Here is a 12,874-nt window from a genome sequence, read left to right on the forward strand (position 1 = left end):
CTCACACACACACACACATTACATTACATTTATTTAGCGGACGCTTTTATCCAAAGCGACGCAGACAGGCTCACACGCAGCACAGTTCCTGGAGGTGTGCACTTCAGGGGAAAAGAAGGGGATTCCACAGAGACCGGAGTTAAACTAAAAGCAGTGTGAGCTCACAGCTCAGCTCAGCCAGCCCCTGAGCGTTTGGGGAACTCCTTCACACTCCAGTGTACCGCCAGTCTGCCCCTCATTTACATCCCCCCCCCCCCTCACCCCCCCATGCGTAAACACGTAGAGAAAGGGAAAGAGAGAGAGATGGGTAGAGAGAGAGAGAGAGTTTCAACAAGCCTTTATTGGACGATACATATAGCCGTTTGGCAACAGCGAGAGCAGCAAAAATAAAGAAGCTACCAAGTCAAAATGAACAACAGTAGAGGCAAGGGACACGCAAAAGCAAACGGATAAAAGAGAGGGGAAAAAAGAGAAAAAAGTCAAACAAAGCGACAGAACGCAAGCCTTAAAATTACATATTATCATTTGTCACACCATTTTCTTGGTAGGTTGTTAAATATTAATTCTCCTCTCTCCAGACTACACACAGCCTCCATTTGTCACACCATTTCCTTCGTAGGTTGTTAAATATTAATTCTCCTCCCTCCAGGCTACACATGGCTTCCCCTTTGGCTATCTGTCCTGAGAAAGCGTTATTCACCGAGCCTGGGCCGCTTTCTGTCTGTGGGGGCACCAAAACACAACTACGGTTTACCTGTAATCTCACCTGCGGTGTTTACCTGCCATCTCACCTGGAGAATTTACCTGTAATCTCATCTGCAGAATTCACCTGTAATCTGACCTGCAGAATTCACCTGTAGTCTGACCTGCAGAATTCACCTGTAATCTGACCTGCAGAATTCACCTGTAATCTGATCTGCAGAATTCACCTGTAATCTGACCTGCAGAATTCACCTGTAATCTGATCTGCAGAATTCACCTGTAATCTGATCTGCAGAATTCACCTGTAATCTGACCTGCAGAATTCACCTGTAATCTGACCTGCAGAATTCACCTGTAGTCTCACCTGCAGAATTCACTTGTGTTCTCCCATGCAGAATTCACTGCAGTATTTATTACACTCATGACTGAGGTTTATCAGAGTCCCATATCCGGCGTCTCAGTGATATTTATTGATTGATGATGTCACACGGGACAGCGTCAGTCGCTGTGGCCGCAGTGGTTCGTGTGAAAAACCCCTGCTCGTCACGGACCGCGTTTCTCTGTTATTTGCCAGCCGAGAAGTTGAGAAAACGCATACTGTGCCGTCACTGCATCCGTTTAGTCTCTTTGAGTCGTCGCGATGTGCATTTTTCGGGTGGGGGGGGGGTGGGAACAGCACTTCCTCAGCTAATAACAGTCAAAACGGCATATGGTCACAACAGCCAAAAAAAAAAAAAGGGGAACTACTGTTTATTTTTAAAAGCTCTGTAATTCAGAAATTTCTGAGATGATTTTTAAAGAATTATATGGAGTCATATTTGTCTGGTTCATAATACGATGGGCTCTACAGTGTGTTTAAAGGACAATAGGCCATTCTGTCCACCTCAGAGTCCAACAAAAATAATAAACCTGGTCCTGGAGGGCCGCAGTGCCTGTAGGGCTACTCTACCCTGGTCCTGGAGGGCCGCAGTGCCTGTAGGGCTACTCTACCCTGGTCCTGGAGGGCCGCAGTGCCTGTAGGGCTACTCTACCCTGGTCCTGGAGGGCCGCAGCGCCTGTAGGGCTACTCTACCCTGGTCCTGGAGGGCCGCAGCGCCTGTAGGGCTACTCTACCCTGGTCCTGGAGGGCCGCAGTGCCTGTAGGGCTACTCTACCCTGGTCCTGGAGGGCCGCAGTGCCTGTAGGGCTACTCTACCCTGGTCCTGGAGGGCCGCAGTGCCTGTAGGGCTACTCTACCCTGGTCCTGGAGGGCCGCAGTGCCTGTAGGGCTACTCTACCCTGATCCTGGAGGGCTGCAGTGTCTGTAAGGCTAATCTACCCTGGTCCTGGAGGGTCGCAGTGCCTGTAGGGATACTTTACCCTGGTCCCGGAGGGCCGCAGTGCCTGTAGGGCTACTCTACCCTGGTCCTGGAGGGCCGCAGTGCCTGTAGGGCTACTCTACCCTGGTCCTGGAGGGCCACAGTGCCTGCAGGCTTTAGTTTTGCTTGATTCAGGCACTGAACATCAGTGTTTGTTTGGAGCATGGTCGTTGTGGTCGTGGTGAATGTAGTATAATGGGTAAGGAACTGGCCTTGTAACCTAAAGGCCACAGTTTGATTCTCGGGTAGGACACTGCCATCATACCTGCATTGCTTCAGTTTCTATACAGCTGTATAAATGGATGTAAATGCTATGTAAAGTCGCTAAATGCCTGTAACGTAATGTCATTGGACCCATCTGGGACCGGAGCCTAGTGAAGGTCCCGGCACAGCCCATAAGGGGCAGGGACGGGGTGGGGGGGACGGGGGGACGGGGGGGGGGACGGGACGGGACGGGGGCTTTCCTCCCTGGGTGCTGTAGGCATGAGAGCTGACTAGCACTCACACATCTAAGGGTATGTGACTCCCAACACCTCCCTCATACTCTAATTTTTCTCGTACACTGCCCCCCCCCCCCCCCCCCCACCCTTGTCATCTGTGGTTGAACTGAGCATATTCTCTTTGATAGTTTCACTTCCTGTTTCCTTTGTCTGAATGTGGTGACCAGTGGGCTCTTTCTATGATGCCCTTTATGTCCACGGCACAGCACTTCTTAAGGGACATTTTGTGCACAAAATGAAATTAAAACCCCCCCTTTCGGCCAGTTGGGGGATACAAAGCAGGAAAACTGTTTCATGAAAATAGGTGAGAAAACAACAAGAAACCAGGGAAAAAAAGTACATCTACACACATTAAACCGAAACTCATAGAGGATTTAACGATTGGAATATTTAAGCTTTATGCTTATTTATAAAGGACACTGAAATGCCTTACTAATTCCATCGTTCATTAATAATGCACTTTTTTCTTCTTCGATCAGAGGCGCAGAGGCTCTGTTCGTGGCTCTTATGATTGGCCCGTACTGTGTGGGTAACTCACGGTTCTGGTTCCATATTCATGAAACATAGGAGCACTGATCTAGGATCAATACGGTCAAGTGCATGATTGATAATGCTTATAAGATGCAGATCTGGACACAAGCTCACTTCAGCAAACATGATCCTTTACTTCCATTAAAAACAACACTGGACATTAGCTCTTCCTAAATTAATACCATATTATTATTATGATTATTATTATGATTATTATTAACATTGACCAACTTTCGAACATGATCCTTACTCTAAACACACTGACTTACTCTCTAAATTAATACCATATTATTATTATGATTATTATTATGATGATGATGATGATGATTATTATTATTATTATTATTATTATTATTATTAATAATAATAATAATAATAATATACTTACAACAATAATAATTATAATAATAATCATCATCATCATCGCCATGATAAAAAAACATAATCTTTGCAGGTCTTTCTGAATGAGACTGTATGTTAAATACCGCAATATGACATCATATGGCAATCATCATCGTCACCGTCATGTTCACACTTGCAGTTGGGAAACACTGTCCGAAGGGATGTCTTTTGCATATGAGACTGATAAGCGCGTGTGTGGAGTGCCTGAATGTCAACATCGAAAGGAACTGCTGGTGGTTTGGGACTTCCCCATATTTAAAACCATGAAACACCTGAAAAGATCAATGGAAGAGCATCTGTTGTTCTCTTGCCGGCAGGTGTAACTTTAGGGAACGCTATGACATTTAAGGGGGAATTAACGGTGATTTCAAAGTGATTTAAGATGTTTATGCATATTTTTTTTCAGGTTAATATGCTGCAGATCGGACTATTTGCATTCACTCCCCCTTCGGGCCATATGGTGTTACTACAGAAGAACTGGAGGAATGGCTGGCGTCTCCCAGAATATTCTAACACAGTGGTCTCCAGCCCTGGTCCTGGAGAGCTACAGGGTTCTGCTGGTTTTTGTTTTCACCTTAAAATCAGCACCCAGTCGAGACCCAAGACACCAGGTGAGTTGAGTTAACTGTGTAATCAACTGCTCTAATTGATTCACGAAGTGCAGAGTCACTATGAAAAACAGCAGACCCTGCTGGGTTGGACCAGGGTTGGAGACCATTACATTACATTACAGGCATTTAGCAGATGCTCTTATCCAGAGCGACTTACACAATTTTTTACATAGCATTTACATTGCATCCATTTATACAGCTGGATATATACTGAAGCAATTCAGGTTAAGTACCTTGCTCAAGGGTACAACGGCAGTGTCCTATCCAGGAATTGAACCTATGACCTTTCGGTTACAAGCCCAGATCCTTACCCACTGCGCTACACAGTACTGACCACTGTTCTAACAGTACTCAAACCACTCCCTCCCCTCCCCGTCCCACTGTTTTGACCTCAGTGATGTCGAAGGTTACGGGTTCAAATCCCAGGCTTCAGGGGCCTGTCTAAGAGCTGTGTCGGGGAGTAAGCCACCGCCCGTGGGATTGCTATGCAGTGTTCCACAGCCTTTATCCTTTGACCGATGAGCCTGCAGGCTGCGAGTTTAGGTTGGGGAAGTGGTTTTTAGGGTTGGTCTGCGGCCCAAACAGCTCAAAAAGCGATGAAAACTCAACGCTTTTCTCGATGCCTCAAATTCCTGTGTCAACGTTTTTTTTTTTGCGACATAGCGTCCGGTGACTTGAGCTCAGTATCGAGGCCAGCGGTGCCAAAGGACACGTCATAGTTTCTGTGCACAGCGCGCCAGCAAACTGCACTGCCCTGAGAGTGGTTTGCTTAGTCTTGTAACATCTCAGGCGCATACTGGTTTCACCGAACCACAGGCACCACCACAAATTCTTTACCTTGTGCAGGTGACTGGGTCAGCATACAGCAACAGCTACCACTACTACTTCTACTACCTCTACCACTACTACTACTACTACTACTACTGATAATAATAATAATAATACATTTTATATACTGTTAATATACTACTCTAAAGTACTAAACAGTACAGTACATGACAGGATGAAAGGGGACCAGTCAGATTGCCATGTTGAATCCGGATAATTTGGCTGGTCTTAGTTGGGTGGCCTTGTGGAGTAAATATTATCATGCAAAGACTGGAAGTTCACCATTTTATATCCAAAAGTAGACTGAACCACGGATGTCAAACTGCCGTCCCAGAGGGCCACAGTGCCTGCAGGTTTGACTCCAGTCCTGGAGGGCCACGGTGTCTGCAGGTTTAACTCCAGTCCTGGAGGGCTGCTGTGTCTGCAGGTTTAACTCCAGTCCTGGATTCCCCTTGTACAGTAAAGAAGAGAAATTCGTTTCAGAAATTAGTTTTGGGGGGCGGGGAGGACTTTCTGTTGTCTTCATTTCAGTCACAAAAGTGTGACATAATTTCATAATTAATACTCATTTGACAAAGTTACAAACGGGTCCTGCCGCGTTCGCCCAAACTGGGCATTTTAAATTAATATGGAATAAAATCCAAATGGCTACCGCATCAACACCGCAACTTCCCGCCAAATTAGTATGTATGTATTAAAGCCAATGGAGCAAAGATGTCGCGTTGTATCATGTCCTGTTGTTTCGATGCGATTTATATTTTATTAACGTAGGCTATTTGTTTGCGGATCGCTAGAAATCAAATTAGTACAGTGCTAAATCCATTTCCACGGTTTCAGATCAGATTTCAGACTCGAAACACGAACTTGAAATAGGGACACTGTAAATTATGGGCACGATATCATTAATGGCAGAAAGAAAATTCAAAGACGGGAAAATAGCACGCTCAAGGGTTATTATTAAACGCAATTTCTTTATTAATTTCGATTACGAATATCATACATCTGTCCTAAAATTTCCCCGCACCCAGCCCCGGCGACACGAATACACTTTCTAGGAATTTGCCCCACGTGCGCTCGTGTTAATAGGCACTGTGTAGGTGGGACCCTTGATATATACGCGTGTCACGCTCAGCGATGAGGCACAGTCGCTACGATTCTACAGCCGTCCGCTCAACTCCGCAAAAAAACTGAACAAGACTGCGCAGAGCTCAAGGTATGGACGGGAGTTGGGTCTATAGGGATGTCAGGACCTAATTATTTGCTCTGGCGAATTTATTGTCAGATTGAGTTAGATTTATTGATCTATTCATTCAATTTAATGAATTAATTAATTCAGTATTTCAGTATAATTCAATATTCATTACACGAGCTTGAATAGTTCTCCCACGTAATAAATAAATGTTTGGAGACCTAATAATGAGCAGAGCAATTTTACACGATTTGTAAATATTATTTCTATGGTAAATGGTGATTTTTCTATTTGAACATTAACATTAAAATATATTATCCATAATCCTTATATTTTTTTTAAATTTGATTGTAATGTGTATAGTGGAGATTATGACTATTTTTTGATAAGTATTTGGTTTTTTGTACTTCTCTTTTTTTCACCAACAGCACATTTAGGGTGCGTGGGGAACTACTCTGAATGCCCAGTTGTGCAAACTACCAGTTACTTCACAGTCAGAGTAGTTGAGCTGCAGCCAAGCTGCTTAAAGAGAAATGTATCAAAATAATTTTTTTTTTTTTTAAGTATCATCACGTTCCCCAGATATGACGTGTGTGCACAGGCAGTACCTTTTTTTTGCACAAGGGGAGAACAGCAATGTGTGGCAATTGGTAGTCGACTGTCGGCAACCATAGTAGAGCAAAGTATCCTGTCACGCAAATTGGTTGGTAGTTGGTAGTTGGTAGTTCCTGTAGTGAACTACACCTTAAAATGACAACAACAAAAAAGTAATTAACAACTACAACCACTACACAATTTTGAATGTGGTTGAACTACCAGCAAACTGCTATAATTAAACAACTAGTTCATCTACATGTAGTTAAACTGCTCCGCAACTCTGTAGATAGCGTGTTTCACTTTATTTAGTTGTTTTTGCATTTTGTCTGATGTTAAATGAGTGTGAAAAACTCCAAATGGGAATTACCTGATGTTCCACATGTCATTTGGGACTTATGGCACCATATAGCGCCATGAACTGCAGTTGTATCTGAGGGGTCCTGTATGTAGTGAGGCGCAGTGTTGTTGATGACAGAAGAAGATCTCAGGTGATCATTGCTGAGAGATTCACCTGGTTCTGGGTCAAGGGTCATTCATGCTATTGAGTCAGTCAGACGGATGAGTAAAGTGCCACTGAGTGCTCTCTTCTTTATATTTCTCTTAGACCAAAAACATATCGGCAGGAGATAGAACCTACGACATACGTCTCATGTTTCTCAGGTTTTTTTTTTCTTGAGAAATGTATATGGGAAAAGTCAACTTTTTCTCAGTTAGATCTTGATACGAGTCCTCTGCATTGCCTTTCATGCAACCACCAAGATCTAAAGCTACAATATCAAGGTTTTGGCAACATGAGAAATAACACAAAAAGCTCAGATAATGTGATGTTATCATTTTACTGAACACTTTAGATAATGCAGATTTTGTTTGTCTACTTTCATCTCACAGGTTTTGGTTTATTATTTTCTGGTCCTATGTGACTTTTAATCAGTATACAATCCAGTAAGATCTGTGTTTGTTTCGGGTGAACAGATACACCATTATTTCCTCATGAGAATGAAATAATAAAACAAATGGACAGATCTAAGGAGAAATATATTTTTACATAAGCTACAGCAGTGTGGAATTGTGTAGATATAGAATGCTCTAGAATGGAATTGTGTGGATGTTGAAGCTTGTGTTAGAGTGGAGCGTTGTGGATATGGAGTGTTCCGTACGAGTGGAGCTTTTCAGATGCAGAATGTTCCATTAGAGTGGAAATAGAATGCTCTTTCAGAGTGGAGCAGTGCGGAGAGAAGAACGTTCTGTTGAGAGTGGATCAGCGCTGAGAATGTTCTAGTGTGGAATAGTGTGGACAGAGAAGGATTCATTGACCCTTCAAACTCAGTGGGTTTGTCACCAACATTTTTGGGTTGTTTATGGATACACCTGTAGCAGTGTTTGCGGCGTAGCAGACTTGGAGGGATATTGTGTGGTTTTCGATGGCTGTGGTACAGTAGTGCTCTGTGGTATCACATGAGTAAGCAACCCAGCTGTGTCAGCGTCTCACCTCCAACAAACGTCATCTCTGTGGTCATCGTGATGTGAAGTGACTATTTGTGAAAGATATATAAAGTTTCCCCATGACTGCTTGGCCATAAAGGTCACTTTGTACCTTTATTATACGTTCATCTGTTGTAGAAAAAGAAAGAAAAACAAAAAAAACCAACAAATTTGCATTTAACAACAAGGGAAAACCCCTTTATGCACACAGCCCAGTCATCTGCGGTATGGAAAAAAAAAGGACAAAACACAGAATCCTTGTGTGGGTGTGTGTGCGTGTATTTGTTTGTGTGTGGGGGGGTGGGGGGCATTTTGTTGCTTGTTGGGATGGGTGGCATTATTTCTCTCACACATACATAAGGGTAGAGGGTAGAGGGTTAGGGTTAGGGTTAGGGATAGGGATAGGGATAGGGATAGGGTTAGGGATAGGGTTAGGGATAGGGTTAGGGTTAGGGTTCTCTCACACATACATAAGGGTAGAGGGTTATGTTATAACAGTCTCTCTCCCTCTGGCTCTCTCTCTCTCTCTCTCTCTCTCTCTCAGATGTATCTGTCACCCTGGGTTTCCCTGATTGTGGCCGTGTGCATCTCCATGGTCTGTAGCCTGAATGAATTCCCCAAGAAAAGTAAGAGTCAGAACCTGAGAGCCACACCTTTGCTCTTTCACAAAGCGACAGGTGACAGGTGACAGGTGCTTTGAGCCAGTGGTTCTCAGCCCTGGAGTTTTCTGTTCCAACTAATAGTGTACTAACAAAGAGTAAGCCTGGCTCAACTCCATTTATTTTCACCTTGAACGCTTCATTTTCTTTGTTTCAATGACCAGGCGTACCACTTGGCATTGTCCATTTCAGCTGCAGGCCTACGATTAAATCAATAAACCGCGTGTTTGTGTGTGTGTGTGTGTGTGTGTGTCCACAGTACAGGTCAGCCAGAAGGGCGCTTCCGTTAATCTCACCTGTCACACGGACTTCCAGGGTCAGGTGACCTGGGAGCAGAAGGGGAAGACATTGAAAGAGTCTGAATATGTCAGCATCACTGGGCTAAGGCTCTTCCTACACGACCTGGACACGCCCAATGCTGGGGAGTACAGCTGCTGGGGGGAGGGGCGCAAGCTGGACCACACCTATCTGCTCCTGGAAGAGGAATCCTATGATAGTGATGAGGAGGAGGAGGATGAGGAAGATCAGGAAGAAGAAAGAGGTGAGAGCAGAGAACATAGGGAGAGTAACAGAAATGACAGGAGGATCCATGGAATGGAGACCTGATTCAGTGATCTCTTTCTCTCTCTCTTTCTCTCTCTCTCACCCTCTCTTTGTCTCTCTCTCTCTGCAGACTCCCTCTCCTGCTCCACTCGGACGTATAGCTGTTCCTTCACCTGCCGTTTGTCTGCATCCGGATTCACTGCAGCCAGACTGAGCTTCCATCGGTAATGCACACACACACACACAGGCACACACACACAGATATACACACTCACACATACACACACAAACGCACTGCTACATAAAACATCCATGCTGATTCTCTGTCTCTCCCATCTCCCATAGTTACGGCCAGCAGCCCACTCAATGGCATTATGCCCCCACTGCACAGGACCATTTCCAGTTCACCCTGCCCCTCTCCTACTCCCCGTTCGCTGAGGAGAGCGCCGCCCTGGTGGTGACAGCAGAGGCTGCGAACAGAAATCAGTACCTGAAAAAGACCATTCAATTCTACCTGCGTGATATTGGTGAGCGCATGTTTCATAACTTCACAGGACTCTACCTGAGAAAGAGTTTACTAAGACATTTAGCACATGTAAAACCAACAACTAGAGGTTGCACTGATGAGATGGTGAATGCACAGATGTGTACTGGTGAAAGGGTGCATGCACAGATGTGTACTGATGAAAGGGTGAATGCACTGAGGTGCACTGATGAGATGGTGAATGCACAGATGTGTACTGATGAAAGGGTGAATGCACAGAAGTGTACTGATGAAAGGGTGAATGCACTGAGGTGCACTGATGAGATGGTGAATGCACAGATGTGTACTGGTGAAAGGGTGCATGCACAGATGTGTACTGATGAAAGGGTGAATGCACTGAGGTGCACTGATGAAAGGGTGAATGCACTGAGGTGCACTGATGAAAGGGTGAATGCACTGAGGTGCACTGATGAAAGGGTAAATGCACAGATGTGTACTGGGGAAAGGGAGAGAGACAGCACTGTCTGATCCCCCCCCCCCCTTGCCCCCCAGTCCAGCCCGATCCGCCCCAGACGGTGACGTGTGAGCGGGAGGGGAACGCACTCAGAGTGACAGTCCAGCCCCCTGTTAGCTGGGCTCAGCCAGTCAGCTACTTCCCCCTGGAGCACGAGATTGAGTTCATCAACAAGGACAATGGCAAGGTGAGGATGCCTGCATCCGGCCACACACACACACACACACACACACATACACACACACACGCAAACGCAAACGCAAACGCACACACACGCACACACATACACACACACGCGCATGCACACACACACACACACACGCGCATGCACATACAAACACACACACACGCGCATGCACACACACACACACACACATACATACACATACACACACGCGCATGCACACACACACACATACATACACATACACACACACGCGCATGCACACACACACACACACACACGCAAACGCAAACGCAAACGCACACACACGCACACACATACACATACACACACATGCACATGCACATGCACACACACACACACACACACACACACACACGCACACACGCAAAATACAAACACACACACACACAAAATACAAACACACACACACACACACACGCACGCGCACGCACACACACACACACACACACAGCCATGTCTACATCTACAACCACGTCCCTGTACACTATCCACAATCACATCTAAACACGCCCACATCTTCAGACATGCTCACATTCCCAATCCCACCCATAACCACGCCCACCCACATCCACCAGCCACACCCACAGGCCCTGTATTGGGCCTTATAGTAGGGGTGGGATCAACTCCGTCTCAACTCCTTGTCAATCCAGGCAAATTCATCAAAATGCTGTTCATAACGCCTCTAATTTTTTTTTTAACCCCTTAATGAATTGGATTTCCATTTGAAAGTCCAATATTAAATTTCGGGAAACACAACCACGCACGATGATTGACAGTGCTGCCCCCCCCCCCCGCCAGACGGAGCGTGTGACCAGCGGTGTGATCACGCAGAAGGTCAGCAGGCTTCGCGCTCGGTCCCGGGACCCCCTCACCCCCTCTGCCTGGAGCGAGTGGAGCCCCTGGAAAAATGTAACCCACTAACCTACATCTCCCTCCTTCTCCTTCCTCCCTCTCTCTCTCGGTCTCTCACTCTCTCTCTCTCCACTCAATATGACAGACACCTTATTTACACAGAACTGGATTTACTGATTACCCGCTGCAGAAGTGGCCATTTAAAAAAAAAAAAAAATCTGTGGCAGTAATCCAGTAATAAGCAGCTCTAAATCATTCCAACTCAACAAACAATACAGAAAAGCACACGTGAATCGGGTTATTTTTTGAATATTTATTTATTTGTATATTTATTCAAGTGATATAAGCTATCTCACTGGAGGCTGTTTTGACTGAGGCTTACATAGATTTAACTGTCCACTAAATAATTACACCTGCTTGTATTACGTTGTTGCTGCTACCATCATCACACCCTGTGCATCAAACTCCATGGTATGGCTCAAATTGTGGATCACCTGTGGACTGTACCATGTCAGGGGATTAGAGGGGGATGTTGTTTAATCGAGTTCTAGCCTTTAGCTTGAATGCATTTTTACAATTCTGTGTGTTTTATCTTCAATAGAGCCTTAAAAACACAGCACACATTTTACTTGTGTTAATTATGAAAAAACAACAACATTTTATTCATATTTATCACTAGTTCAGTTAATCCTCCACCATGTGGAGATAACGGCTGTACTAATTTGACCACCATTACCACTGGAATTATACTTTTTGGTCGTACTGTGGAAATTTGATTATTGTGATCCACCCATTCAACCTAAGTCTTAAAATGCTATGAAAGATATTGCATAAGCTATGAAAACAAGTAACAATGACTAATTTCAAGGATGAATAGTAATGAAATGTGATGGTTTTGAGTGAACAGTCTCAAACCGCCCTCCATGCCATTTGGCCTTGCCTACCCCATGAGCTCATAAGCTAAAAGTGTGAGAATTAAGCTGGCCATTGTCTTGGTGCCTTAGTGCTGTGGTTCTCAAACTCGGTCCTGGGGGACCACTGTGTATGCTGGTTTTCATTCCAACCTCAACTGCAATCCCAGAATTAATTAATTAACAGCTTGTTAGAATTCTGGGATTGCAGTTGAGGTTGGAATGAAAACCAGCATACACAGTGGTCCCCCAGGACCGAGTTTGAGAACCACCGCCTTCGTGTAATAAGGCTGTGTTCTTTTATTTTCTACTGCACATGAGTTACTGTCCCTGCAGCGTGTTCAGGGGTCTCCACGGCCGTTGGAGACCGTGCTTCAGTTCTCTGCACCGGGTTCTCTGTTACCGGGTTCTCTGCTACTGGGTTCTCTGCTACTGGGTTCTCTGTTACCGGGTTCTCTGCTACTGGGTTCTCTGCTACTGGGTTCTCTGTTACTGGGTTCTCT

General features: G+C 45.0%; 1 protein-coding gene across 2 annotated transcripts in view; it reads left to right on the forward strand.

Moving 5' to 3' along the window:
* il12b2 (interleukin 12B 2) overlaps positions 1-12,539 on the forward strand; it is a 16,453-nt gene extending 3,914 nt beyond the window's left edge. Inside the window, exons 2-8 of one of the 2 annotated variants that reach the window (XM_064297042.1) lie at positions 3,900-4,104; positions 8,745-8,826; positions 9,119-9,400; positions 9,533-9,626; positions 9,748-9,929; positions 10,439-10,587; positions 11,407-12,539. In XM_064297042.1, coding sequence (XP_064153112.1) covers positions 3,900-4,104; positions 8,745-8,826; positions 9,119-9,400; positions 9,533-9,626; positions 9,748-9,929; positions 10,439-10,587; positions 11,407-11,529 — 1,117 coding nt within the window. In that variant the 3' untranslated portion in view covers positions 11,530-12,539. Of the gene's footprint in view, positions 1-3,899; positions 4,105-6,061; positions 6,146-8,744; positions 8,827-9,118; positions 9,401-9,532; positions 9,627-9,747; positions 9,930-10,438; positions 10,588-11,406 lie in introns of those variants that run through there. The other variant, XM_064297043.1, reaches the window with a different exon arrangement.
* Positions 12,540-12,874: the final 335 nt, after the last annotated feature.

The sequence above is a fragment of the Anguilla rostrata genome, chromosome 10 (genome assembly GCF_018555375.3).
Source record: "Anguilla rostrata isolate EN2019 chromosome 10, ASM1855537v3, whole genome shotgun sequence".
NCBI lineage: Eukaryota > Metazoa > Chordata > Actinopteri > Anguilliformes > Anguillidae > Anguilla > Anguilla rostrata.